The 27,968-nt window shown below is 53.9% G+C and overlaps 1 protein-coding gene across 1 annotated transcript in view; it reads right to left on the minus strand.

The window, feature by feature from the left end:
• Window positions 1-27,968, minus strand: part of MVB12B (multivesicular body subunit 12B) — a 187,024-nt gene that overhangs the window by 8,837 nt on the left and 150,219 nt on the right. Inside the window, exons 8-9 of the mRNA XM_046022416.1 lie at window positions 14,818-14,873; window positions 12,364-12,423 (exon numbers count right to left, since the gene is read on the minus strand). Coding sequence (XP_045878372.1) covers window positions 12,364-12,423; window positions 14,818-14,873 — 116 coding nt within the window. The remainder of the gene's footprint in view (window positions 1-12,363; window positions 12,424-14,817; window positions 14,874-27,968) is intronic.

Consider the following 27,968-nt stretch of genomic DNA (forward strand, 5'->3'; position numbering starts at 1 on the left):
AGGTCCAGAGACAGCCAGGGCAAAGCTGGACTAGGCCCACAGGGGCCCCAGGGGCGGGGGACAGGCGCGCGTGTGCACCCCCTTCCCAGGCAGGTGCAGCTCGGAGGCGGGCGCAGACTGACATGGGAGCCGATGAGTCAGTGTAAGCCGGCACTGGGTGGATCATGGAAGAGCCTGGAAGGGTGCGTCGAGAGCAGGTCCAGAGCAACCAGGCTGGGCCTCAGAAGCCTGGCCAGGGGAGAACAGGTAGAGGGGAAGTGAGGGGGCCAAGATTTAGGTCCACAAAGAGTCTGGATCAGGGGTGAATGCACACTGAAGGGTGGGCTTCAGCAGCCACAGAGGGTCCCGGGGCAGGCAGATGGGCCTGGCACCATACAGTCAGGAAGGTGGACGAGGTTCTTAGTGGCTCTGCTTCCCCAGAGCCTGCCCAGGGCCTGCCCTCCCAAGCCGGTCCTGCACCTGCTCGGTGCCCCACAGCCCCAGCCGTGACATGGGCTCTGCTCATTACCCGCAGCTCAACCTCTCCAGGGATTTCAGCTATGGGAAGCCTCACTCCTCACTCGAGGCCTCCACGTCCTCCTCTGTCTGCATAAGTCTGGCTGCTGGAACTCAGCCCCAGGGGAGCAAAAAGCTGGTGCCCCTGTGAGGAGTGGGCGCAGAAGGGCCTCGAAACCCCACAGGGCAGCCTCGTCTGTGTACCGCGGGGTGGGATCCAGCTGATTTGAATACATCGCCCACTTCAAGCTCCTGAAGGGGAGACTGAGGACCAACACCTCATTGGACAAGCCCTGGAGTCCCTGTTCCATACCCGGACTATGGTGCCATATGGAGATCGGAATCACTGAGCGAATGGGGGACGCGCTGGGGTCCTGACAAGCAGGAAGGATGGCTTTACCTGGAGGAGGTCTCTCCACGTGCACACTGGGGGTCCAGGGGAACGCAGGGGATTCCAAGACTGCCCTCCCCATCCACAGGGAGGTTCTAGAACACTCCAGAGCTGGGGAGAACAGGCCAGGAGCTCAGGGCTATAGCCCATGAACCCTATGACTCTAATGTCACAGGAGATTCCGTGTCCCGGGTTGGGGCACTGGGACCAAATCCGTACACCCCGTGAAGCTGGTATTGCTGTCTTTCCATCCCAGGTGGGCAAGCCAGGGCTCGGAGTGGCTGAGAAGCCTTTCGATACCATGAGGAATAGGGGGACAGCAGGGAGGCGTCTTCAATGCCACACTCCCATGGGGATGCTTGGGTCCCCGCAGCTGCACAGAGGGGTCGGCGTGGCTCCTGCAGGCCCTCAGGGAAGCCACCTTGGTTTCCCTTCCGGCTTTCCCATTGGGTTCCTGGGCTCTAATCTGAGAGGAGTAACCCCGAGTCAGGGCCTGAGCCCCACCCAGGCCCACTGCTGGGTCCCTCCCTGAATGTTGATCCAAGCAAGGGTCCTTCCAAGACTCACCTGCTCTGGCAGGAACCGTGTCTGTCTGGGAACCGGACCTGGCGGCGCCAGTCCCAGAAAAGGGCTCCGATAGCGGCCGCTCGGTTCATCAAATTCACAGCCTTCTGCTGATCCAACCCCCGTATCTTTCCACTCTGGAGCATCCAGGTCCCTCTCAGGGATCCTCAGCACCCAGCCCTCCCCCCTTTCCTGCTTTAAGCCTGGGACTCCCAGGAGGGGGTGGTGACACCCACGTGCTGCCCTGCATGGCCTGCCTCCGGGGCTCAGTGCCGGGAGAGCCCCCCACTCTCAAGGCACCCTCTGCTCACAAAGCACCTTCCTGCTAGGACCCAGACAGAGGAGCATCGTCGGAGAGATTGCTGGGACTCCCACATCCCTGCTCTGCCCTGGCACAGCGCCAGGCCCGCCCCTCCTCCAGGGTGAGGTTTGAGTGGGTTCCACAGAGACCTCTTCTTCTCAGTCCCCAGCACCGAGTCCTAAATGGGCCGGGCCCAGCCACACTTTTGTGCCTTTCCAAACGCAGTTCTCCCTCGGACACTTTCCCTCCTCAAAGGCTAAACTCTACTGTCTTTTAAGGCCCAGCTAAAGGAGCACTTGTTCTGGGACATGTTCCTTCCTTCCCCGGGTAGAATTCATCCCAACTCCCTGATTGCATATCCTCCTAAGTGCATGGTCAGGATGGGCCACGGCCGTCTCTGTAGCTCCCGAGCCTGGTGGAGGCTATGGCCTAGGATGGATGGATGGACGGACGGACGGACGGATGGACAGATAGATGGGTGGATGGATGACAGATGGATGGATGGATAGATGCATGGGTGGATGAATGGATGGACAGACAGATGCATGGGTGGACGGATGGATGGACAGATGGATGGGTGGGTAGATGGATAGATGGGTGGGTAGATGGATAGATGGGTGGGTAGATGGATAGATGGGTGGGTAGATGGATAGACGGATGGATGAATGGACAGACGGATGGATGGGTGGGTGGACGGATGGATAGATGATGGGTGGATAGATGGATGGGAGGATGGATGGATGGCTGGACAGATGGACAGGTGGAAGGAAGGATGGAGGGACGGGTGGTGCAGGATGGGTGAATGAAGGGACAGATGAGTCTTTGGGCACAGTTCAATGCAAAGGAGAGAAGGCAGCTAGCTTAGGGGCTACGTTCTGAGGCAGATGGCAGGTTATTCTGATTTTCGGTCTTTTGTGGAAGCAGCAGTTGGTCCAGCCCTGGGTCTTCTGACTTCTCCCAGCCCTCTGAGCACGATGGTGGGATCGGGCCTACCGTGTGTTATTTAACTCAGGCATATAAATTCCAAAGCTCAGTTCTTGTCCACATCACCCCGTGAATGCAAGAGTATGAGTCTGGGTGTTTTTATCTCCACACAAACACCATGTGCAAGCTGGAGGTTCACACGCTATTGGTCTGTGGGATGTTTAAAAATAAACACCAGAAAGTTGAGACGTGGCATAAAATGCCAACATTTCCCAGCTTGTTCTAGAAAAAAACAGGGGGCTGTGGCAACTCTGGGTGTTCATTCTTGCAACTAGGGGCTGCGTCCTTTAGAGAGGCACGTACTTTCCAATTTGCCACACTCCCCACCACTCCCTATAAACTGCCCAAGCGATGTTATCACTGTGATTGTACTTTGTGAGTGTGTGGGGTTGTGGGGACAAAGTAAGCAAGAAAGTGGAATATTTCTGGTACCCATGTCTACTAAAAGTAGGAGAAGGAAAGAGACTGAGAAGGTCGTGTAATTTTAAGGAAAAAGGGGGAAAGGTACATTCCGTGGCACTAAAGACCGCAGTGTGGTCAGTGAGGACACGGAGGTGTCCTGCTTGTCCCCCCACCCCCCCGCAGGAGGAGTGGCCTGGCAGGGGCCTGCGTGTCCAGCCTGCCCCCCCACTGTAGGCCTGGTCGTGGATGGGGACTTTGTTGCTGAAAATGCCATTTCTATTCCGTAAGCAACCATGGGGCCTTCCCCTCATTGGGTCAGCATTTCAAGAACTCACCTGTGTATTAACTTTAAAATAACGGATCTGTGAACTTTCCTTGCCCTAGGCTCTTTGTAGGAAATATTTAAAACACCACCACTTTCCATCCCTGGAAGGTGAGGGACGTGGTCACTCTGGGAAAGCGCCCTCCCTATTCTTTCTGTCATCTTTATGCTTTTTACCTGCATGACAGGCAACCTTCTCAGGGTCCAGTCTGGGGGGTGGGTATTACTTTAAAACATGGGGGATGAGAGTTCCCAAAACATGAGGAGACAAAGATCCTTCCGTGAAGGGCTTGCGGAAGACCTCGTATTCATCCGGGCTTTGGGTTGCAAGAGCGAGGACGCGGGTTGCGACGGTGACCTGGATAGGTGAGGCTGCTGGACCTCACCTCTGCTGTGGCTTCCTTGCCACCGGCTCAGCCTGCTGCTCTCAGCTCTGTGATGCGTGCCCGGGGCCTGGGCTGGGCGGGGTCTGCCGCCGGGGACACCGGGGAACTACCGCCCGCAAACCCAAGGGGTGGTGTGGGGGGGATGGGGGGCTCAGAGACTCTCAGAATTAGGGACTCTATTAATATAATCTAGCATATTAATATGCCCGTGGAGAAAATATATGATCATCTCAATAGATGATTAAAAGACATTTATCAAAAGCCACCATCCATTCCTGATAAAAAACCGTTAGAAAAATAGAAATGGACGGCTAATTCTTTAGCAGCATAATAAAAAAAAGAGAGAGAGTGAGAGACGTGTCTATATATAACAAGCCCAAACGCGGCATTATGGGTTAACACTGATACTAGAAACTTCTACTAAGGCACTGGTCAGACGAGGCGGCACAGTGGCCGGAAGGCGGCAGGTGAGGTGTGGGGAGGTGCAGGCAGGTGTGGCGGGAGGAGGCCCCGTTGGGGTCTGTGGGCGACACAGCTGCCTGCCAGGGACCCCGGAGGAGAGCAAATGAAAACCCATGAGGAACAATAAAAGAAGTCGGTCAGAAGCCGGCAGGTCCTCAACCTGTAAATGTCGGGAAATACGTCGGAGAAGAGCCGTTCCTGGGAGCCGCGAGAACATCCAACACCCGGACAACCTGAGAAGCAGCCTGGGGGGTCGGCAGTTCCGCTGTGTGTGGCGACAGAGACCAGCCTTGGGGTCGGGACACTTCATCTAAAGTGACAGTCGCTGCTCTGCTAATCTATGTGGTCAGTGCGGTCACAATAAACACCTAGAATAGTTTCTGGAAACCCCTGCCCCCAGAAGGTTCTATAGTGAAGCTGGGAGAGTAATCATGTGAATATAATTAGAAAAATTGGGGAGTTATGAAGGGAGAACTCTGGCACATATTGAAGCTTATCATAAAACTAAGATTCAAGGGCGCCTTGGTGGCTCAGTGGGTTAAAGCCTCTGCCTTCGGCTCAGGTCGTGATCCCAGGGTCCTGGGATCGAGCCCGAGCCCGGCATCGGGCTCTCTCCTCAGCAGGGAGCCTGCTTCCCCCTCTCTCCCTGCCTGCCTCTCTGCCTACTTGTGATCTCTGTCAAATAAATAAATAAAATCTTTAAAAAAAAAACCTGTAAGATTCAAAACAGTGTGGCAATAATATAAAAAGAACAGAGAAGAACAGAGGCAAGAGAAATGTCCCCTGGTCCGCTTACATTATAGAACAGTATGATAAAGACAGCATTTAAAATGCACCGAAGAAAGCAGTCAGTGTTAAGAAAACTGGCTAACGCCATGGGAGAAAATAAGGCTGGTCTTAATTCTAGTAGATTTCAGATGGATTAAGTAGTTGAAAAGAATTTCACATTTTAGTATATTTAAATATGAAAGAGTAGAAGAAAGCAGGAACTGATGATTTTTATCATCTTCTAACTTTGGCACAAAGCCCCAGGTAAATAAGATGCTGAAACATAAAGACAAAAAGAGCCTGTGAAAAAATTAAAACTATTGTACAGCCTAACACATCATTAACAAGAAGAGTCACTGGTTAAAGGTGTGTTTGAGCATGGGACAGGGAGGAAGTTGTTATAAAGAGCATAAAGGGCACCCAGGTGGCTCAGTCGGTTAAGCCTCTGCCTTCAGCTCAGGTCATGATCTCAGGGTCCTGAGATTGAGCCCCGCATCGGGCTCTTTGCTCAGCAGGGAGCCTGCTTCTCTCTCTCCCTTTCCCTCTGCCCCTCCCCACTGTTTGTTCTCCCTCTCAAATAAATAAATAAGATCTTTAAAAAAGCATTAGGAATTCTTAAAAATAAATGGAAAAAGATGAAACCAACAGAAAAAATACGGCAAAGGGGCACAAACAGAGAGATCTGCAAAATGCATACAAATGGCCAATAACCACGTGAAAGAACGTTCACCTGCAATGCCGGTGACGTCAGCCCTAGTGAGAATGTGGGAAACAGGCATCCCCCCTCATACGCTACGGAGTGGGGAGGTCACAATGCGCATGCCCTTTTTGGAAGGCAAAGTGGTAATATCCAGTCTCCTAAAGAAAGACCCAGCGGAGCAAAGACACATGTACCAGGAAATATACTGCAGCCGTGTAATAGCGAATAATTGGAAACAACTCAAAACTCAATCAATAGTGGATTGCTGAAATAAATTATGGCGTAATCATAAGAGGGAACCACATGTAGTCATTAAAAAGAATGAGGAAGGTCTGTGCGGAGTGATAGGGAAGGCTGTGGACGTGAGCAGCAAGGTGAGGCTTAGGTACGGTGTGAGCCTACGTGATGCCCGTGCGTGCGTGCGTGTGTGTGTCCACACTTTACTCCCATGTTTCTGTGATGCTTACAGTTTTATAAACACCTACAACCTTTGAACTCAAGGGGAAAACACTAAATATGAAACAACTGATTCTGATCAGCAGCGTAGTTGTTTCAGATGATAAAGTGCCCATGAGATCCACTACGATTTACGGGGAGGGAACTCGTCTCTGGCATGAAGCTGGTCCCTAAGTCGGGGTCACGCCCCTGAAGTCTATGCAGGGGTGGTCCCCAAGCTGCTTCCCATATTTCAGGAGAAGCCTAACACCTCCTGTGTGCCTCCAGAAAGGCCGTCCATTAAACGAAGTCATTAGGTTTCTTTGTTTTGGGCTGGAGTGGTCTGTGTGTATAAGGGTTTGGGGGGCTGCTTGGTACCTTTGAGCAATATAAAAAAGGAGAGAACGGGTTAACGTCTATTTATTTAACTGACTTTTATATAATAAATGAATTAGGCAGGTTTCTTTCCCCAAACGTATCAGCTTCCTTACTGAAAAATCAAGAAAAAGGATTCTGGGGAGAACAAGGCTGCTGAGTTCCTATTGCAGTTTAAGACCTGACCACTAGATGGTGCAAAGGGACCGCCAATTTTGCGCATTCTCCCTCCACAAAATTTCTTCCAACGTTAATAAGCACAATGAAAGCTTTCCAAAAGTAGAAGAAAAGAACAATTGTGCTGGGACACGAACATTTTGCTTTTATAAAATTGGGACTCTGCCATTTCATTACTGATACCAAAATCTTCCGCCTCACTTTCTTCCCGCATATGTAGGTCTCAAATCTACCCTCATCTCTTCTATTTGAAGGGGTCTGTAGAAGCCCACGCAAACTGGATGTCCAAAAGTTGAATTTGAAAATTTTTTTTTTTTTTTTACTTTGCAGTGCCAAAGGGGTTTCCATTAATTTCACCTCAATGTCGTGACGTAAATGCTAGCGGAATCGGCCCCAAGCTAAATAAGCAATAAGCCCCATTTTTCAACACACAAACACATAAAGATGTCAGCTCAAACTGTTTACTAATTAACACTTAAAAAGACACAAATTAGATATGCGTGGCTAAGAGCAATTATAATCAAGACGAATTTCTCTAGTCATTTGGGAACTGAGAAAAATGCCTAATTGCTGGAACCAATGTTTTAAAAACTGAAATCACGCCAGTTAGCAAATATGTTCATTTAAAGAACATTCCACGTGACTACACTCTTGAGGATTGACTACAAACATGAGAACAAGGAAAATATTTAGGTATAAAATTAAAATTTTAAGCTCCCTTAGATTTATAACTTCTTCATTAAAGAGTCTGCAAACAGCAGCCCATAAAAACCTGTAGCAATTAAGTGGTTAAATGAACTGCCTCCCTTGTCAATTTTCAGGGAGTGATTAATATTAGATCGTCCCTTTACTAATTAGACTCTCCCGTGTCTTACAGCTTTAAAGTGGAGTGAAAATGGAGGCTGTGTGTCCTACCAGGAAGCACGGTGGGGTAATGACGCTTCCCTCGCCAGGCTGAGTTTTCAGCTTGGCACCCACGGAAGGGAGGGTGAGCGTCGTGGTTTTCCGTGGGAGGTCGGCGGTGGGTGGGGAGATGGCTTTGCACCGGGCTGGAGGGCACTGCGGACGCCGGGTGCCGCTTCATTACAGGCATTGTTGGCTCCCAGTTTTAAAAGGCTTGCAGGTTGTTACGCGTGCAGCGTGAAATCTACCATCAAGGCCGCCGTGTCTTGGCCGTTATGCCTTGAGTCCAGGGATGGAGGGTCTGCAGGGACGGCAAGGCCACAGGGCAGGCGGGGCTGTGGGTGGGGAGGCAGGACAAACAGGCACGGTAAAGGGAACGGAGACACGGGCAGGATTTTAGAAGCTGCAGCCTGGGCTGCAGGAGCTGGGGTGCTCCCACCCTGGCTGTGACGGGGAATCCATCAGATGGAGAAATGGAGCAACTGCTTACAAGGGAAATAAAGAGCGGCAGAGACGGAGAATATTTATATGCCCATCTTCTCACTCCGAGAGGAGATGCTTCATCACAGGGGTCGGCTGCAAAATCACACTTTTCCTGACTCCTGAACAGAGAGCAGCTTTTGTTGGGGCTGCGGGGAAGACAATAAGGGTCTCACGGGGACACCGTCCCCCGGGGTCACCACCACCCTCCTGCTGCCCAGCCCCGTGGGGGGCGGGTTCCATGCCTTGGACCGATGTGCACGAGCCGGGGACGGACGCGGATGGCAGGGAGTACGGCTGGGGGAGGACAGGCTGGGCAGGAAGGAGGCTGCCGGCCCCATCGGCGCCAGGAGAGTGACGGCATTCACGTGGGAATTTCTTTATCAGCCACAGCTTTGTTCACTTTGACCCCCACACCTCAGAGTATCCCTCAGTTGTGAGAGGTTTCATGTTTGTCAAGAATTTTTTCGCTCCAAGTCTGTTTGATGGCAGGTAGAGGGATTAAAACCTTAAAACATGACCTTCTTTGGGGGGGGGGGGTGTCTTTCAAGAAACTTAAGCCAGGGCCACAAGCCACTGCTTCTGGGGAATCACGATGCAGGCGGAAACAGAAGCTGCGGGGACGAGTGCTATACCCAGGCTGGGGCCATCAGGCCCATGGCCGGGGGGTGGGGTGGTGGGGGCAACCAGGGGACCTGCCCAGGGCCGAACCTACACGGCAGATTTGGCGTGCTCCCCCACGCATCCAGACGCAGACTGTGTCCTCTCCAGCCTATGCCGTTTCCTACACAATCTACATGGTCCATGAATGTCCCAGCAAACACCCGGGGTGTACCCACCAACGTGGCAGAGGCCTCTGGTCCACACAGCCAACGAGCCTTGTCCTGTCCTCCTGCTGGCAGGGCCCTGCGTCTCACGCTCCCTGAAGCTCGCCTGACTTTGGGGGGGGCTGGAGGTGCACTGCCCAACCACACCTGGGGTGACGCCTGGTCTCTCTCCATCTTTACTTGGGCAATTCTTGGCTGTGGTAGGCTGGGGGGCACTGCGGGTCCCTGCCATGGGGGGTGGTCCCTGCTTGCACCGGCAGCTGGGTGTTCCCTTTGGTCCCTAACCACCGAAGTCAAGGCTGGCAGGGTCACGGGGTTCGTTCACGGAAGGAACGGTCCCTGTGGTTGAATGGCGGTGATGGGGCACGGGCTTAAATTCGGAATCGTACCCCAGGCAGAGCACGGTAAGTAAAGGTGAAGTTGGCAGGAAAGCACGCCCAGCCCAGGTCCGGGCAGACAGAACACCGCGTCATCAGGGCTTGCCTCAGCGTCCTTCTCACCTGAGACCACGTGAGCCCAGGTCTCTGGGGGAACCCCAGGCAATACCACATGTCCACACGGTGGGGGCGGCGGGGGCGGGAGTAAAGGAGAGAAGCGCTCCCCACACCCCCAGCACAAAGCAGCCTCTGTGGACGCTGGCCTCTCCCTGCTGTTCAGGAAGCGGAGAGCTCGAGGAGGCGTATGGGATGGGCAGAGACGTGTTTCTGGTGGTGGATCTGTCCCGGAGCCCAGAGGCAGTCTCCTGCCTTTTTGGGGGAAGGGGTTTGTCTTAATCGTGTAAAATATGACAAAATAATACACAGCGAGCCAAGCAAAGTCCTCCACCAAGACTCCCCTCCCCCACCCTCCAGGGGCAGCTAGACTTGCCGGGGACGGAAAGGAGCAAAATCATCCCAACCAAAGGGACACCCAGCTACTCAGGAGCCGAAAGCCGGGGCCAGGGGGGCAGTGGGCCCGGCTTCTCCTCGGCCTCAGACTCCATGAGCAACGCTGAGTTTAGCGGCGGAAAGGGGGGAAGTTCATGTTTATTTATGGAGAGAATTCTCTGCCATTGTTGCCGAAGCTGCAGCCCGTTCACCAGAGCGTGATATCAACATACTAATCACCATGAAATGCACGCGGACGGCGGGGGCCAGTAACTTCTAAACCCTCAGATTAAATGAAAAACCGCAGCATTCGGCCTGCAACGGCGTCTGTGGTTTTACGCCCCATGTAACGTTCCTACCCTTCCTCGTGTCCCCGCTTTGTAACTCCACGTTACTGTCCTTCAGCAGAGAACACAGACGTGTGTTTTCAGCCCATGACCGGGACGAGAAATAAAGCGAGGTGTGGGCAGCTGGGCCGGATCTGTGCCCACTCACCCCCCCATCCTGCGGACAGTGATGACAGCGAGTACGACCGTGGCGGCGGCCAGACCCCGTCCTGGGCCCTTCACACGACTCAGACCCCGTAAGTGCTGGGTCAGCAGCGTTTTGTTACTCTCCTGATTTACAGAAGAGAAGACAGAGGTTCAGAGCAGTTAAGTGGTGCTGCTGAGACCCGAGCCTGGGCCGGCCGAGCCCAGAAGCCCGCTGCACCCGTCCAGGCTCTGCTCAGAGTGCCGAACGTCAAGACAACACATTCTAAAGAAACGTGTGTTTGGGTGGCATTTTCGAATTCAGGTTTCTGGTGGCTTCTGCAGGCTGCTCCGAGCCCTACAGGCCTCCCAGAGTCTGCCCCGTCCCGGTGACTCAAAGGCCCAGCCCACGCCAGGTGGACCAAGCTCCCGGGCAGCCCCTCCGAGGGGCATGGAGCCGCAGGCTTCAAGTCATAAGGGGCAGGGTTTGGAGTGTGAGCACTGGGTCTCAGTCTTGTCTTGGGCAAGACCTTTCACTTCTAGAGTCTCACTTTCTGCCCCGCGAGATGGGGAGGAATGGCACCCACTTGGTCAGCGGTGGGGGCGGGGTGCGGCGGAGCCAGTGGAACTGCAGGGAGAGCCCCAGCGGCAGGTGAGCACGGAGCAGGTGCTAAAATAAAGCAGGGACGACAAGGGAAAGTGTGACCCCCAGACGGTTGCCTCCTGGTTCAGCACGTGCCACCTCACAGCTTCCGACCTGTGGGTCCGGGCCCCTGTGTTCACACGCATTCACGTGGTGTTTCTAAAAGCCCTAGGGGGTATGTTCTCCCATAGCCCCTAGGGTGTGACCTGTCCCCTGTTGGCGTGGGACGCCTGTTTGTATGACCTTGTCCATCCTATAGTGGTCACAGGCCATGCCCCCGCTTCCCCCCTGCAGCCCGAGGAAGCCACCCTCAGACGCCTTCTGCACATACTGCCCGGGGCCGCCCCATGTGGGACCCCACACAAAGGCAGTTTGCAGAACCACCTACGGCCGCCTTGCTTTCCAGAAGGGCTGACACGGAGCTCCATGGGCACAGGGATCTCTAAGGTAGTCGCCCTTCCTTTCCCCAAGTTTACAGCTCCCCCCACGCCCCCCGCCAACCTCTAAGTGACAATCACGTTGGTCTTTATGATCTACTGAAAATCAAAGACAAAGGGGGACTTTTTTTGGTCTTGTTTTTGCTCTGACAGGTTTAGAAATTTGTTGTACTACGTTGATTCAATTTTCCTTGATTTCAGCCATCTTTCAATAATGCAACCTGCTTCTGCTAGCTGGGTATACAGGAGAAAACCCAGAGGAACTGAGAATATTGAAATGGTTCTACCATTTCCATCTTTGAGACAAATGTTCCTCTCAGAGGAGAGCTGGTGCAAGCATGTGACTGCTTAACGGCCGTCGACACATGGAACACGACAGGCACGCACTCTAACGCTGTCTTAGGAAAACAGGGATGACTCAGGCGGGTCAGACCTCCGGGTTCATCCCAATATCTCAGCTCTCCTTCCTCAGAGTTGTCACAGTACCGCAGGCCTGGATTTCTTTCTCTTTGGTTACGCAAACATCCAAACTATGTGGAACCAGGCGGCAGAACGGGGTCTGGCTTCTCGGGCACAGCGGAACGGATCCTGATCCTCGCTCTGAATCATGAAGAGGCTCCTTGGATGTGTTCCCAAACCTCTACTGGCGGCAAATAGTAGAGCCCAGGAAGGAGAGAGAGGAGATTGCGTGCCCGTCCCCCACCTCCCACCTTTTAAAACCGGGGGCATTTTCAAACCTGGCTTTCAGAGAACACAAAGAAGTGTCCGTCCTAACGGACTTGAAGCAGTGAACACAAAGTGAGATTCTTCTTCTAGGGAATAAATCTGAGTGACATGGAAGCGTTTTCCTCCGAGGGGCACCGCACACCGACATCCTCCCCGTTCCTGGGACGGACTCCTACGGGGGACCGGAGACCCCGTGGGGAGCAAGCAGGCCCAGGCCCCACCTGCCCGCTCTCTGGGCGGCATGCTCACCTCCTTTTCAATTTCTGCCAGAGATTTGATGGTGATTCCCAAGAGATCGAAGGGCTGCATCTGCAAACACAGACCAAGTCCTCCTTTTAAACGGCTGGAAAACGCTGTTTCACATTTGCTTTTAAGCATAACGATTGTGACCCCTCAAGCCACCCTATGTGATCTAGCGCGCTCTCTACCCCCTTCCGAAGGGAAGCCCACCACTGTGACTCACTCTACAGTGATGACGAGCAACGGAAGCAAACGTTCCAGAAAACCCGGGTGACAGGTGGGGACCCTTGCTGAGTCATCTGTGGGCAGCCCTGGCGGGGGTCCCAGCCCTCCTGAGAGACCGTGCCAGGTACTGGTAACTTCCGTCTCTCCTTTCTCCCTGCCCAGGTCAAAAGCCGGTTTTCTCCTTCCGCAGCTGGGGAGACGGTGGGGCACGAGGCGAGGCCACGGCCGCCCTGACTGCGGCATCTGGTGGTGGGTTGGGTCTAAGGAACTGCGGGCGGGAATTCTGGGTCTTCGAAGGTGCAAGGTGAGTGAAAGAACCGCCCATCGATGGTCATCTGAGAACTCAACGGTGGAGAAAAATGCTATCACTGCATTTTAATGGGTGTTTCTATAATTTCCTGATGACGGGAGCCTTCTCTGAAAATGCTGGCTTTCCCCCAGCTAGCCGGAAAAGCCAAGTTCACCAGGCAACAAGTCAGCTGGCAGCTCAGAGAGCCCGGGGCTGGATGCATGGGGAGAGGTAAGAGGTCAGTGGGCAGCCTGTCCCCGTGGCCCCTGATCAGAGCTCCTCAGCATTCTGTATTCCCAACGGGAGCCAGCAACTGGCAGCTGGGACGAGCAGGTGAAGCTGGGGTCCCGGACAAAGCCCAAGGCCCTCAAGGTTCTGAACCGCAGCCCAGAGCCCCCGCGGAGCCGAGCCCGCGGGGATGGCCTGCCAGGTGCACGAGAAAGGCCAGCTCCCCAGTCCACGGACCTGGATTCAGAACGGGGCAGCTGTGGGTTAAATCACTGCCTCGTTTCCTCTCCCGCTCAGAGCAGCGTGGCTGGGTTCTCGGGGCTGCGCCGCCGGGAGTGGGAACTGGAGAAGCGCATGGAGGTGTGTGGCATTGGGCTTGGCCCGAGCTGCCCGCCCTGGCCCTGAGCGCCTGCTGAGCGGGCAGCGGCACGTGCGCGAGGGCGACCTTGGGACAGGGCCACTGCCTGAGCCGCTTGGCTCCCGGGACTGCTCTGCCAGTGGCCACAAAGCAGTGTGGCTCTCTCCGGCTGCCAGCCCGAGTGGCGAGAACGGGGCTGCTTGCCCGCCGCCCAGCAGAGGCCCAGCTGTTGCATCATTAGGCTCTAACCGCCCCACTAAACTTTCCCGACTGGAGCTGGTGCGTAGGACAGAGCAGCCTCTCCCAGGGAGCGGGCGGGAGAGGCGCCAGCGTCGTCATGGCAACGCGGCCAAGTGGCGACGGCTGAAGTTACTCATGCTCCGCGTGTCACGTCACGAGCATTTTTCAAGATTAAGCTGCTTACCAGAAGGGTTCAGAGGAGGCCTATTATATTTCATGAAAATGGAAACTACAGAGCAGGTCAAATCGCAAGCCGGGTGGTTTTAAGCTAGATCCAAGAAATACACTAAAGGGTTCTTTAGCTGGTGCCCAACCCGGGGCCCTCACGGTTATTAGCTGCTCATGACAAACTTCTGCAAAAAGGATAAAAAAGACCCAGAAACACGCCTATTGAGCCAGCACGGCCCAGGCCTGAATAGCTGGGGGTGGGGGGTGGGGTGGGGGGGTTGGGTCGGGCGGGGGATTCCCCCCCGGGGGGCAGGGCCGTCTGAGAGAGTGCACAGCCCGCACGGCTGCCTGTGGTGGGCTCCCCTCGCCGTCCGGTCTGGCCTGCAGGCCCGGCCAGCTCATGCAGCCCCTGCGTCATCATAGGTGGCTCAGGGGCCCCGGCTGGCTAGTGTGTGTCGTGGGGTCCCTGGCGGCCTGCAGCAAGCGGGCGACCACAGCTCTGGGCACACACACTTGCCAGCCAGCCCTGCCGCTCGGAGGCCTCCCTCCGACTGAGAGCAGAGCGTGGTTATCACAGAATCCAGCCAATTACAATGAAAAAAAGGAGGCAGGCTTCTTTCAGCAAGATGCTATCACGGTTAAATAAAAAAGAACAAAAATTAATTACGCTGAACTTGGAAACCAAGAACATTCACTACTAGTGAAGTTCAGCTCCATTTACTGTCACATTTGAAACAAAAAGACTGTTCTGGCCGAATCGGGATCTGTCTGCTTGTCCATCTTGCTGCCTCCCCGCGCCTCATCCCTGCCCTCTGTCACTCCTTGAGCACCCACTGTGTGCAGTGTTAGCTGGAGGGGCCTGGACGGGACAGCGTGAGGGTGGGGATGTGTGTGCTGAGCAGGGGAGCGTGGGCTGGGGTGGCCAACACGCAGGGCCATCACGCAGAACACTTACACTTTCTGGAACGCAGGAAAACTTCTCTGAGATCATGAAAGGCACACCGTCCATTGCTGTAAAAGAACAGAAACAGAGAAATTGGCATTGCAGATGCTGGCGGAGCTCGGAGGCCGGAGATTTTGGCAGGACACGCCCACGTGGGCCCCGGTGAGTGGGGACCCCAGGGGCTCCAGCCCTGCACCCAGGACACACACCTGAGCACCTCACCAAAGTGCAGACGGAGCTGTGGGGGCAGAGAGGGCTCCAGAGCCTGGTGTCTGCTTTCTGACCTGTTGTGGGGGCTCCCAAGGGACTGGCAGCAGGACAGAGGTACGTGTGGCCCCAGGGAGGGGGGACAAAGCTGTGCTCTGGGAGGTGGGCAGGGAGCGTGCTCTGGAGACATTCTCTCCCCTGAGAAGGACACCATGCCCCAGGCTGCCAGGCCCATAGGGAAGGTCTAGGTTGGAGGAGAGAGTGACTTTGGAGTCAGAAAGACTGGGTTTGAATCTTTCAGTAAGGGTACATTATGTTTAGAAGGAGGATGGCAGGGGGCGCCTGGGTGGCTTAGTCGGTATCAGCGGCCCAGGATAGAGCCCCGTGTTGGGCTTCTTGCTAGTCCTCCCTGCTCCTGCTCTCTCTTGCTATCTCTGGCGCTCCTTCTCTCAAATAAATAGAATCTTTTTTTTTTTTTTTTTTTTTTTTAAAGGAGGATGGCAGGGCCTGTGAGCAGGCTGTGTGTGAGCTGGAGATGCATGTGAGCAGGGGTGAGTGTGAGCAGGGGTGTGTGCGAGCTGGAGGTGTGTGTGAGCTGGAGAGGTGTGCAAGCTGGGGGTATGTGTGAGCTGGGGTGTGTGTGAGCAGGGGTGCGTGTGAGCTGGAGGAGTACGCAGCGTCAGGCACAGAGCAGGTGGGGGGGGCCGCACACAGCCAGCATGGTTCCTTCTCTCTCTCCTCATCCCGGGCTTCGCAGTGGCCTCGAGGCACCAGGCTGCTCGAATCGGGACATCAGAGAAAGATGGGAATGCGTCCCTAGCAAATGGAAACACGGAGTCGTTGGAGCAGTCCCCTTCCCACAGCCCGCAGGGAGATGGTCTTCCTGCCCATTCTGCTTTGGGAGGACGCGGGGAAGGCCTGGTGAGGGGTTCCCTGGAAGTCATGTTCTCTGCTTCCCCCAACGTCTAAGATGGGGGTTTCTCTGGTACACAAGCGGCAATTCGTCCCGTCCTAAGAAGAGTTGTAGAAGCAGAGAAGAAGAAAGGCAGGAGAAAAATAAGAGAAGGAGAAGTCTGGGACTAATCCTCTCCAATCAGCAAGCTGAGCCCAGTGGCTCATTTTAAGCAGTGACCATAATGTGTTTCAGGAAAGGGAAAACGAAGCCTCCTCCGGTAAGTCTGAAGAAAAGGAAACAGCACAGCTGGACCCAGCTGTTGCCCTGGAAGCCTCCTTTCTTTGGAAGGTTGCTGCCGAAGGTCTGGGCCCGGGCCCGGGCAGAGACATCCACAGTCGGGGGCCTTCTCCCATCTTGGGCCCCTGCGAGCTGCCGGGACTGCGTGGGGGAACGCTGGCTAAGGGCCAGGAAGTGTGACACTTCTCCATAGGAGCAGGGGAGGAAGCCACGGTAATTTTCAGCACGTCACACGTGCAGACATTCGAGTGACATCGGGGTACACGGGCGTGCTTGTTCATGCATGGCTGGGAAAACCCATCCTTAGACAACCCTTGAAAGGCCACACGCCTTCTAGAGAGGGACAGGACGGGGTCCCACCCAAGATACAAGAAGAGGCCACACTCCCTTCGCAGCAATTGCCACCATCTGCCCAACTCGGGCTGTGGGCCAAGGCCTATCCCACATGGCACTCTGACGCCTGACCCCCGACCCCTTCCCCGTGCCACGGAGATGCACGGGCAGGTGCCACTCAGCAACTGCCATCATTTCACAGACTGGAGCCTGCCGAGGGCACTCAGGTAGCAAGCAGGGATGCCAAATCCTCTGGCCCTTCCACTGGGTATAAATGGAATTTCTGAGAACAAATCTGCCTTTTCCAGATCAGGACTTTTTGAGTTTTGATGGCCATTACCACGTCCTCCCGAAGTCTCCAGGCCTCCCGTCCACCAGCTCCTTCTGATCAGACCTCCGGACCAGGAAGTGGGCATGTCCAGGGCTGGAAGCCGCAGCCCACTCTGCCCTGCCTCTCCTTTAAATCCCACAAGCCCACGGCTCTCACCTGCCAGGGCCATGGTGCTCTCCGCACGCACCTCTGCACACACACACTCTTTCCCGCTTCTTTCCGCCCGCTGGACAGATGGCAGGGCCCACCGCTGAGGGCCCACCGCTGAGCTCCCGCCGCTTGCCCCACGGGCTGCGCGCAGGAAGCCCGCAGACCTCGTGCCTGGCGAGGAGTGTTCGGCGAGCACATCTGCACCCATCCCGGCCCTGCGCACTCCTGATCACTCACTAGGCTTGCTCTTTTAAAGACCGTACTAGTGTCTGTGGGTTCCTGAGAAGAGAGGTCAAGAACTCTCCCTTGCTGCTGACCGTGCTCCGTCTGAACGTCTGTGTGTGTTTAGAGAACTCGTATCCTGAAGGGGAAGTGGGGTGATTTTCCACGGCCTGATCATCCCCCCCTCGGGAAATGAGAGGGCTGGGGAGCACAGAGAGCAGGAGGGAGGCAGAGAGGTGGCTCCGTCCGGTTCGAGGCTGGCAGTCACGCCAGCGCCCCACACAGCAGCCTTCCCAAGGGGGGTCCTCAGTGGCACATAAGGGTCTGCAACCCCTTCAAGGAAGGCCCTTCCCCTCACACTCCTTATGTTGACACCTGGCTGTGCTCCTGAGGTCTGCTCCAAGTGCCTCTCCTGCAGCGAGCCTTCCCAGAAGCTCCCCTGCCCCCCACTTGGTCCCCGACCATGGCCACATCTCCTCCCTGGCAGTGGGCTTCCCGCCAGTCCATGTGTGAGTCGCTGCTGCATTTCCATGTCCCTGGCCAGGGCCGGGTCTGGAGGGGCTTATGGGAGCAGGGGCAGGAGGGTGGCTGCTCCCACAGAATAGCCCTGAGCGGGGGGGCGGGGGGGCTCAGCCTGGGGCGTGCACCTAACCCCCTGAGGCTTCGGTGAGCCGCTGCCAAAACCCACGGGTTTTTGGAAGGAGTCTGGGTATCACCTCTAGGAACTGGGGAGATTTCAGCAGGGAGGAGGGGTATTTTGATACTTAAAAAAAAAATTTTTTTTTAGCACATCAGTGAAAATTTAGTAAATTTTGTTGAGCTAAAATTCACACAATACAAAATTCATTTGAGAGTGAACATTTCGGCGACACCTGGTGTGTTCACAATGTTGAGCGAGAACCACCGTTCCCCAGTCCCACAGCATGTGCCCTGCTCCAGAGCAACACCCCACCACTCAGTACTTTCCCTCTGTCCCCCGGGAGTGTGTGTTCTTCTCTCCCTCCAACTTATGGTCAAGTCTTTGAAAAAGAAAGATCTAGAAAGAGAAGACTGGCTTTCTGTACTGTAGTGGTCCGCTTGCGTTTCAGCCTTGTGGGTTATGATGGGGGAGAGGCTTGACCCTTGGGACCTGGAGGGCTGTAAAAAAAAAAATTGAGGAGAAAAAGACCCAGAAAAGGGACTTGTAAAATCTGGATACTAACAATAGAATTTTTGGTGTGTGTGTGTGTGTGTGTGTATAATAAAAATACACCTTTACATCACGCATCACGCATGTTTATAGAACAGGTTATAAATAAATTTTTGGACTTTAAATGGATGTATGTATGTGTGTACATATGTATACACACGCACACACACAGCATTTCCAAAAGGCCCCCTCTTAGCTTCTAAGACAGACTCGAGAAAGTGAGTAGAAGACACAGCCACATCCCATAGAATTTCTGAGCAGCGGGAAGTCGGTTTCATTCAGAGGCGCCTCCTGGTCACCTACAGCCCCTTCCCCATCACCTCATTCCTCAGATATAATCCTCACTCCCAGACCTGGAGAATGGTAGGGATTTGTTGGGGTCAAGGGCCAGTCCCCCACACGAACAATGAAGGTGTGTGGCGAAGGCGCGCCTTCTGGTCCCTGCTGGGTAGGCTCAAAGGCAATTTCTTCACAGAGCAACTGCTTGAGGTGGCTGAAGGCAGAAGACCAGAAGCGACATCCTTATGGGATCACAGCAAAGGCAGCCCTTTTGGAGAGAAGAAAGGGAGGCGGCATCCCCGAGGCTGTGTGGGAGAGGCAGCCGTGGCCTTGAGGGTCCCCTCCTGATGGGCTTGGTGGCAGGAGAGATGGTGGGGAGGACCACGCGGACCCAGCCTGACCCCCAAGGAGAACTGCCTGGTGATGGGAAAGAGATGGGAACTTTGAGATAAATTTCACTTTATCTTAAAGTTCATGATAGAAAGATAAGCACAGTCAGTTCCTTCTCATATTCTCTTAGAAAACAGACTTTAATAGTCTTGGATGAAAAGAAAGTGAGTTGATAGGATCCTGTGGGTAAAGGTTTGCTAGACAGAGAGTCTGCTGGCCAAATTTCATTTATTTAAAAAAAATTTAGCGCAACAAAGATTATGGCAGGCTGAAAGAATGTGAATTTTAGCAAAACATTTGACAAAACTTCTCACGTTACCCATGTGGACAAGATAGATAAATACGGCTAAACAAGGTTAACAGGAGGAGAATCCATAACTGGTTGGGCTAGATGCTCAAGAAGCTGATTCATAGATATGTTGACCTCAACCGACCTCTCTGGAGGGTACCAGGGCATTATCAGTTAGTTCAATGGAGATACATATAGCCCATCTCGGATGTGGCCGATGGGGAGTCTGGGAGGACAGTCTATATACTGGATAACTGAGAGAAATCCAGTGAAGATCCCCCCAAATTGGGATCATGGTCTAAATTTAAGGACGGGACTTACCACAGGTCAATGCTAGTAAGTCCTGTGCTTGAGGTCTTAAAAACCAAATGTATTCGATGGAATGAAAGACATGTGGAGGAACAGAAGGTATGAAAACAGACGTGTCTGCAGTCAAATGAGTCAGTAGTGTGGTTCAACTAAGGAGATGCGGGAGGGGTGCCACGGGAAGTGACCGTGCTACAGTCCCGGGGTGACGTGAGGGAGCCGCCATCTTGTCTGCTCTGGCCTTGAGTGTGAGTTCAGTGTGGGGACCAGTTGTGAGAGGGTCCTCCCGTGTGGCCTGCAAGGAGTCCCAGGATGGTGGGGGACCCAGAGTCTGACCACACAAGGAGAGAGGAGAAAGCCATCAGGCCTGATGCTCTGGGAAGGCACCACCCTGTCCATTTTGGTTCACCATCGGCCCCTGCCTGGCACCCTAGAACCCAGCGTCGTGCCAGCACGGGGGGAAGTGCAGCGAGATCCGGTCTGGGTAAGACTCGAAGGGGAGGGTAATCAGAGGTCTGCCCACATTCTCAGCACTGCCCCGGGGGGAGGGCTAGAGGGATGGTCCCACACGAAAGGGAGGGTGAGCAGAGCTGGCTGAGCAGGTCCCGGCAGTGGCCACATGCTGGGGAGCTCAGAGGAGATTTTGTGTGTTGGGTGGAAAGCCAATCCGTGGGACTGCTGAATCCCCTTCTAATTCCATAACATCCATTTCTACTCTCTTTATCTAGGCAGCCATTCCATATTTTAAAATATCTAGAGATTTGCCAAACATAATTCTTAAAATCAATGGCACACATTTTTCATGTGTTCCGAAAGCGTGTTCATAAATCATCTCCATCCTGGCTTCTCATGGGGGAGCCACGTTTCCTTCCTTCCTTTCTCCCCTCGCTGAAGCCACTATTTTGTCTTCACTATTCTTCCGCGCTCAGAGACTGTGACACTCACTTCAGCCTTCAGTCTATCGCTGAGTCTACTCAGAGGGACATGAGCGGGGGCAGCAGGAGGGAGAGCCGTGAGCGAGCGTCCTTGCTTTCGGAGAGAATGTTTTCATCTCTCAGCCTGCCCTCCCAGCCAGCCTGGGGTTCACCTGGGGATCCCAGACGGACACTGCCTGACCCATCCGCGGTCACAACCCAGAGGCAGAGACGGCGCCTGTCCTTTCTTTGTTGGCACCAAAGTAACATTAGCCTCAATGCAACTGCTTGCAAGTTAGCCTCAAGGAAGCCAAGGCTTAGAGCAGTGGGGTAGCTTGTCGGGGCCAGGAGTCAAGCAGAGTCTGGCCGGTGGTGGTTGGGGCACTGCAGGGGTGTGGTGGAAGGGTGGCCCGGGAGGTCAACAGCCTGGGCCTTCCTGCCAACTCTGTGGGCATGGGCATGTGGCCGAGCCGGCCACCCCACCTCCCTGAGCCTCAGCTACCCTGTCTGTGAAATGGGGAGAAGACGCAGCTCTCAGGAGGCTGCATGAGGGTGACAGGGACCACAGTCACACGAGAGGGGAGGCCCCCCCGGGCCACAGATGGTTGTGTCCGCTTGGACCTAATGCCATGTCCGGGCAGCCTTCCTTTAAGCACCAGGACACTGTTTTCTTCTTCTTCTTCTTCTTTTTTTTAAAATTTTGTTTTTGGTGGCAGTTTTAACAAAACGCTGATCCCCGGCATGGAGCGGCGTACGGCAGATGAGAGCAAGGATGGGCCGCGGGCTCCGTGGTGCAATTAGCATTCTCCTAAACAAACGAGCTTCAACAGAGCTGTAATTAAGCAGGCCTGTAATTAAGTATATGCCCTTTATCATAACGATCATGCTTAAAAATGGCATGATGCATGGAGCTCTGTTATTAATGCTGTAATCCCAAACTGAAGTACGAGTACATAGAAATCAGCGTGTCAGGCCTGTCACTGGAGTGTTTGTAAAATACATTAAAGAAAAAAACCAGGAAACAATGAGCTCATTCAACTGTTCTTTTTACAATCGGCACTACGAGTCAAGAGGATGGCGAGTGCTTACAGAATCTGCAAGGTTTAAACAAATAAAGCTCTCATCTGCGACTGTAGTACCACCGCCCTTGATTTTAAAGGAAGAGAAGGCGGCGGGAGGATTTCTTTTTTTCCCCAACTGACCCGGTTACCTGACTTTGATGTTCCTGGGGAAGGAGCCCAGGTTGCGTGCTGGATTTGGGCGGGGAGCTGGACTCCTGCTTGCACACACAGCCTGCTAGCTCCTGTGTCTTTCCTCCGTGTGGGAACTGTAACCGTCCTTGCCAAGGCAGCCCCTCAGAGCCATCCCTTGATTCTCCCCCCCAAAACACACACTTTCGGATTTCCCCGGGCTCGACTCGGACTCATCCTGATAATTCCCGAGGGCTCGGGACCCAGGCCCATCCTGCTGCTTTGGGAGGCCGCACAGTCGCTCAGAGCTGCCCACCCCGTCCCTCACCGACACCTCAACGAGGAAATGCTCTAATCAACACGGGTGTTAATTTCAACATGTCTGATAACGAGTCTTAAAGTCATGTGGCAAAACAAACAAAAAAAAGTAGTATTAAGAGAAAAAGACTGCATTACCAGCATCTCAACTGTTCCCTGTTTATAGCCGTCAGGTGGTGTCCCGTGAACCGGGGTCCCAGCATCTCAGAAGGACTTGTACAGATGGCGGTGAACGACGTGGCTTTATTGGCAGGTAGTCCTTTGCAGAATACAGTCAAATGCAGCCGAAATGGGGCGGGGGGAGGCCTTTAACCCTGGCTACCTGCTTATAAATAACCAGCAACCTGCCTCTTTCTTCTCTCCTTTCCCAGGACTTCAACAGTCCTTTACCATCTGTGATGGGAAAGACGCCAACACCTCAAGATTTCAAGGCCGGTTCTTGAAACTCATGTGCCCACCGAAACACCACTCCTGTTTTTGCTTTCTTGCTGGTTTCACTTCAGGGGTGTTCCTAGGAAGATATATGTAGATGCCTCCAAGACTGTCTGCTCGGGGACATTCCCACTGAGTCCACACTAGGCCAACGGCTTCCTTCTAGATCCCCCAAGTAATGTGTTTTGCCGGTTATTCAAGAGCCAAAAGAACTGACTGATCAGCCACAGTGACGTCCTGAGGCCGATGGCACCATGGGGAGGAGGGAGGTGGGCGCCAGAGTCAGACCCGCGGGAGCCCTGAGCTGGGCTCGGCCACTTGCTGGCCATGGGGCATCGGGCAGGTCCCTCAGCCTGAGTCAAACCTGTCAGAGGAGAACCACGGCCACTTGGCAGCATGGCCGAGGGGCTGAGCCTGCAGAGGACAGAGGGCGAAGCATGGCCCAGCCCACAGCGGGCACATAGCACGTGGTGGTTACCGGCAACTTGGAGCCGCCAACCAAGGAGGCCTGCTTCTCAGAGGTGTGATTCAGGCCGGGTCCACTTCGGACTTAGGACAAGTGTTGAATCTCTGTGCTTCTCCCTCCGCCACTGTAGCAGGAAGGAAATAATCCTACCTGGGCTGCTGTGACATTTAAAGGAGATAAACCATAAAGCCCCCAGGAACTACCTGTTCATTTTCACCGTCATCATGAGACGGGGAGAATGTCCTTCCAAGGAAGTAGACGTTTTTGGGTTTTGACCTGATTTGAGTCATCAAAATGGAAGTGCAGCCACACTGAATTCTGTGACCTGTGGACTAGGAGTCCCCATGCAGAGGCTTCTGGAGGTGTGGAAGCAATGACTGCCCAGGACTCCCTCCGGGGGTGCCCCTGACCATGGCTCTCCCTGGCACCTGCCACCTCTGGATCACAGGTCAAGCTCAACTGCAGAAGCAAGACCCATGCTGGGCCCAAGCCTGCTTAACGTCCCCTGGACAAGAGCCCCCGAAGCAAAGTAAGTGAAGAAAACTGTCCTTGGGTGCCAGGAGGTTCATTTGTCAGGCCAGTCGGAAAGGCCGTACTCTTCAAAATAAAGTGGCTTCATCCCACAAATGAATGTTCTCTGAGGCTCTATAAAGTGGGGGGCCTCTCCATCCCCCACATAGAACACGTGCCAGGAAGTGTCACTTCAGCTGTGTGGCCCAGTTCATGTCTCCACGTCCCCAGTATCCTGGGAGGAAACCGAGGGCTCTGCACTTGCCCGTCCTCCTTTCAGAGCTGCCCATCGGTGGCCTGGTGGCTGGTGTCTGAGCCATGGGAGCTGGGAGGGCAGAGTGCAGAGGGGCAGGGCCACGCTCTGCAGCCACGAGAAACTTTGGGTACACGAACAAAAACATCCCCCCGCCCCCCCGCCGTTGCAGAAACGCTTTCTAAAACTTCATGACTATTTGGTCACTTGGGGCAGAGACCTGTTGCATTTTGCTCAAGGTAAAGATAAAATCCAACTAAGCGCCACTTTTCCACGTGAGTGAAAAGGGGCCTCGATTGTGGGGCATCGCGGGGAAATCCCGTGGGTCCAGGCCTGCCGTCCCACAGGGCAGCACGCACAGAGACCCCTAAGCGAGCCGCAGACAACAACAGGGGCTCTCTCAAAGCTGGACGAGAAGCAGAGACGCAGCCCGAGGGCCAGTGGAGGTTTGCTGCTCTTAGGAGCGACCGCACTCCTCCAGAACACAGGCGTGGTCTGAACAAACAGTTTCATCCACAGCCAGTAGTGGACGGAGGCCAAGCCTTGACCTAGGACAGGTCTGGCCTCTAGGTGCGACGGGTCCGAGTGGCAAATATCACCGCCTGCCGGGGGGTGGGGGGCGGCCGTGTGGGCAGGAAGGTGTGCCTCCCCTCACAGCCCCTTCTTATCTTCTGGAGACCACCTCACGCACTGGCAGTTCCGACTCGGGACAGTCCCACTTACGAGTTTTCGACTTCACGATGGGGCAGAAGTGATACGACTTCAGTGGAAGCCGTACTTCAGGTTCTGAATATTGACCCTTCCCCGAGCTAGCGGCAAGCGGTTCCATCCTTTCTCACGGTGCAGGGTGGCCACAGCTCCCAGGCAGCCAGGGGACCACAAGGGTCAACAGCACACACATGGACGGCCATTCTGTCCCTGTACAGCCGTCCTGTTTATCACTTTCGGTACAGTATTCAAAGGACTACAAGAGATATTCAGCCCTTTGGCACAAAATAGGCATTTGTTGGATGGTTTGCCCAACTGTAAGTGGTTCTGAGCATGTCTAAAGTAGGCTGGGCTGAGCTGTGATGCTGGGTAGGGTAGGGGTAGTAAACGCATTTTCAATCGATGACGGGTTTATTGGGATGTAACCCCACCGTGAGATGAGGAAGACTTGTATATTTTTAAGTTGTATTTTTTTACCCCCTCAATAAAGGAATACATTTCCTAAACAAATGATTCCAATAGCACAGCTAAGTTAAAGTGCCCTTGAATGCAGAGCCCTGACCCCGGAGCCTCCTTAGGGGTAGCCCCGGATGCGGTCTACACACAGTCTGGGGTTCTCCCAGCCGTTGCTATCATTTGCGCATACAGAAGAAATACAGACTTTTGTTTTGTGTGTGTCTTTGCTTTTCATAAAAATAGTATCATAGCATAACTGTTCTACGATTTGCTTTCTTTTAGTAACTGTCAGAGAGTTCCCCTGTCGGGAGCTATAGATGTATCTTGGTCCTTTGAACAGCTGATCAGAAGTACGAGAGACAACCGATGACCTGCTGGTCAGGAGCCCTGACTGCCTGTTTAAGAGGCCTACAGGTCACCATGAGGTCCCTGGGGAGCCGCTGAAGGGTTTTTGAGCTGGAGAGAGACATTTATATTTCAGGAATGGCTTCCTGGCTCTAGAGAGAAGCATGGATTAGAGGGAGTGAGGCGGGGGTGGGGGGGCAAGGACCACCAGGGAGGAGGTTCTGGCAGTGAATTAGGTGAGGGATGCTGGTAGCTGTGTCTAGGACTGTGATGGAAAGAATGGAGAAGAGACGACAGATCAAGGGGGATTCTGATGCAGAACCACGGGACTTGGCAACTGGCTGCGGCAGTTTCACGACTTTCCGGGGGGAGGAGATTTCTGGCTTAACCTTTAGGAGAACGGGCGCCTGGGGACCTGGAAGGCACGTGGGGGTAAGCTGGCAGGGTCTCTTTTGGCCGTGCTGGGTTTGAGGGGCTTGTGAAACATCCCAGAGGAGACACAGTCAACATGGTTGGGACATGATGAGCAAGATTCAAGACTGGTTGGTAAGGACCGGATGGATGGAAATCCAGAAGTAAATGAATGGATGGAAATACAGAAGTAAAGCGGCCAGGGGAGGATCTGGGGCATCCAGCCTGCCGGAGACTGGGGCACAAGAGAAGATGAGAAGTTCTGGGAAGAGCACATGGTGAGAAGAGGGCAGGGCCAGCACAGGGTTCTGAGCAATGTAACATCTGATGCAAGTGCCAAAGAAAAGAAGTCCGCCAAACCACGGGAGGAAAATTCAAATGTGCTCCATGATACTGGATCACAACCAGAGGTGTGGAATTTTTTTTTAAGATTTTATTTATTTATTTGACAGGCAGAGATCACAAGTAGGCAGAGAGGCAGGCAGAGAGAGAGGAAGGGAAGCAGGCTCCCTGCTGAGCAAAGAGCCCAATGTGGGGCTCAATCCCAGGACCCTGAGATCAGGACCTGAGCCAAAGACAGAGGCTTTAACCCACTGAGCCATCCAGGGGCTCCGGGAAGTGTGGCTTTAATAAGCAGACAGACATACGTCAACACACAGAGGTATGTGTTTATATGCACATGCTTTCATGTGCATGCACGTGTTCTCTCTCTCTTTCTCTCTCACACACACACACGGACGTCTATTTCTACCTGCTGACAGCCCAGAAGCCATGAGCACACCTAGTGCCCAGAGTTTTGGATTCTAGTGTTCTCCTCTGAGAGACACAGGGGCTCTTTAGAGAAATGGCTGACGGAGGGGGAGGCAGGGAAGGACCAAGCCTAGGACATCTTGTTGTACCAGAAAGTAAGACGTCCTCAAAGAATCACAGGAACTCAGCAGAAGGACCCAGGAGCAGCTCAAAGGGGCTCCTCCTGGCTAATATGGAACCATCTGAGTGTCCAAATAAGGACAATAATGAATTAGAGCCCCCAGTCCACACCAATGTACATAAACAAGGGGTAAGGGGAACTCATCCTGATTAGGAATGAACTATGCACATAGTCCCGAAGTATTTCCCACTGATGACATGTTAACTACAAGAGGAAAAACAGTAACTTTATGGCAAGGAAACTTAGCAAGCAGCACCGTGAGCAGGTGATCCCAGCTGGGTCATGCCAACATCATGGACTTCCGGATAGGATGCACAGAGGAGGGTTCAGTAACAGCTGATGGGGCGACAGAGACAGAGCCGGCCTCGCAGCTCGGTGTCCTCGGATCAGAGTGAGTGGCTGGGCTAGATGACCAACCTGGTGCCGATCTGTGACTTTTTTTTTTTTTTTTAAGGATTTATTTATTTCAGAGAGAGCACGTGCAAGGAAGGGGAGCGGAAGAGGGGAAGAGAGACTCTCAAGCAAACTTCCTGCTAAGTGTGCAAGCCAATGTGGGGCTCTATCCCAGGACACTGAGGTCATGTCCTGAGCGGAAATCAGGAGTCAGATGTTTAACTGACAGAGCCACCCAGGCGTCCCTGACCTGTGACTTTCAAAAACTGCCTCTAGGAACTTCTGATTTACTTGGTCTGAGCCATGGCCCTGGGAGTCGGTAGCTGTTCAAGGCTCCAGCTGATTCCCAGGTACGACTAGGCTAGAGCAGCGCTGGCTAGGTGAGATCTAAAATCCCCCCACCGGACATTCTTTCATCTCAGAATCACTGTATTAAATATGGACCTGTGATCTGAGGTCCATCCCAGAGGACGCAATTTCCCAACGCACTACAGGTAACAGCTGGTTACTAGCTGACTTCTCCAGCCCTCATCCAGATTCTACTCTCAAAACCTTTGGAAAAGCAATGACCACGAAGGGTAATAGCAGCTTCTGGTCAGATGCCTCCCTGTCCTGGAACCAGAGGGCAGGGAGAGACGGTGTCCCAGGTTTCTGTAAGTCCAAAGCCAGGACTGACTGGCCTCTAGTCTCTGGGGGCAAGGACAGCGTGTCAGGGTGTTCGCACACAGTCCCACTTAAACCTCTGAACGGCCCTGTGAGGCGTCGCCCTACCCCCCTGCCAGAGGGACCTGAAGCACAGAAGGGAAGGGACTTCCTGGGGCCACAAAGCTGGTAAATGGCAGAGCTGGTGCAGAAAGGGAGGCCTTCCGAGTCCACTGCCTTCCTACAGTATGAAGGATGAGGTAGGGATGCCTTCCTCCGGGAGATGAAACGTCCCCTACGGACGGC

This window comes from Meles meles, chromosome 11 (genome assembly GCF_922984935.1).
Source record: "Meles meles chromosome 11, mMelMel3.1 paternal haplotype, whole genome shotgun sequence".
In the NCBI taxonomy this organism is placed as follows: Eukaryota; Metazoa; Chordata; class Mammalia; order Carnivora; family Mustelidae; genus Meles; species Meles meles.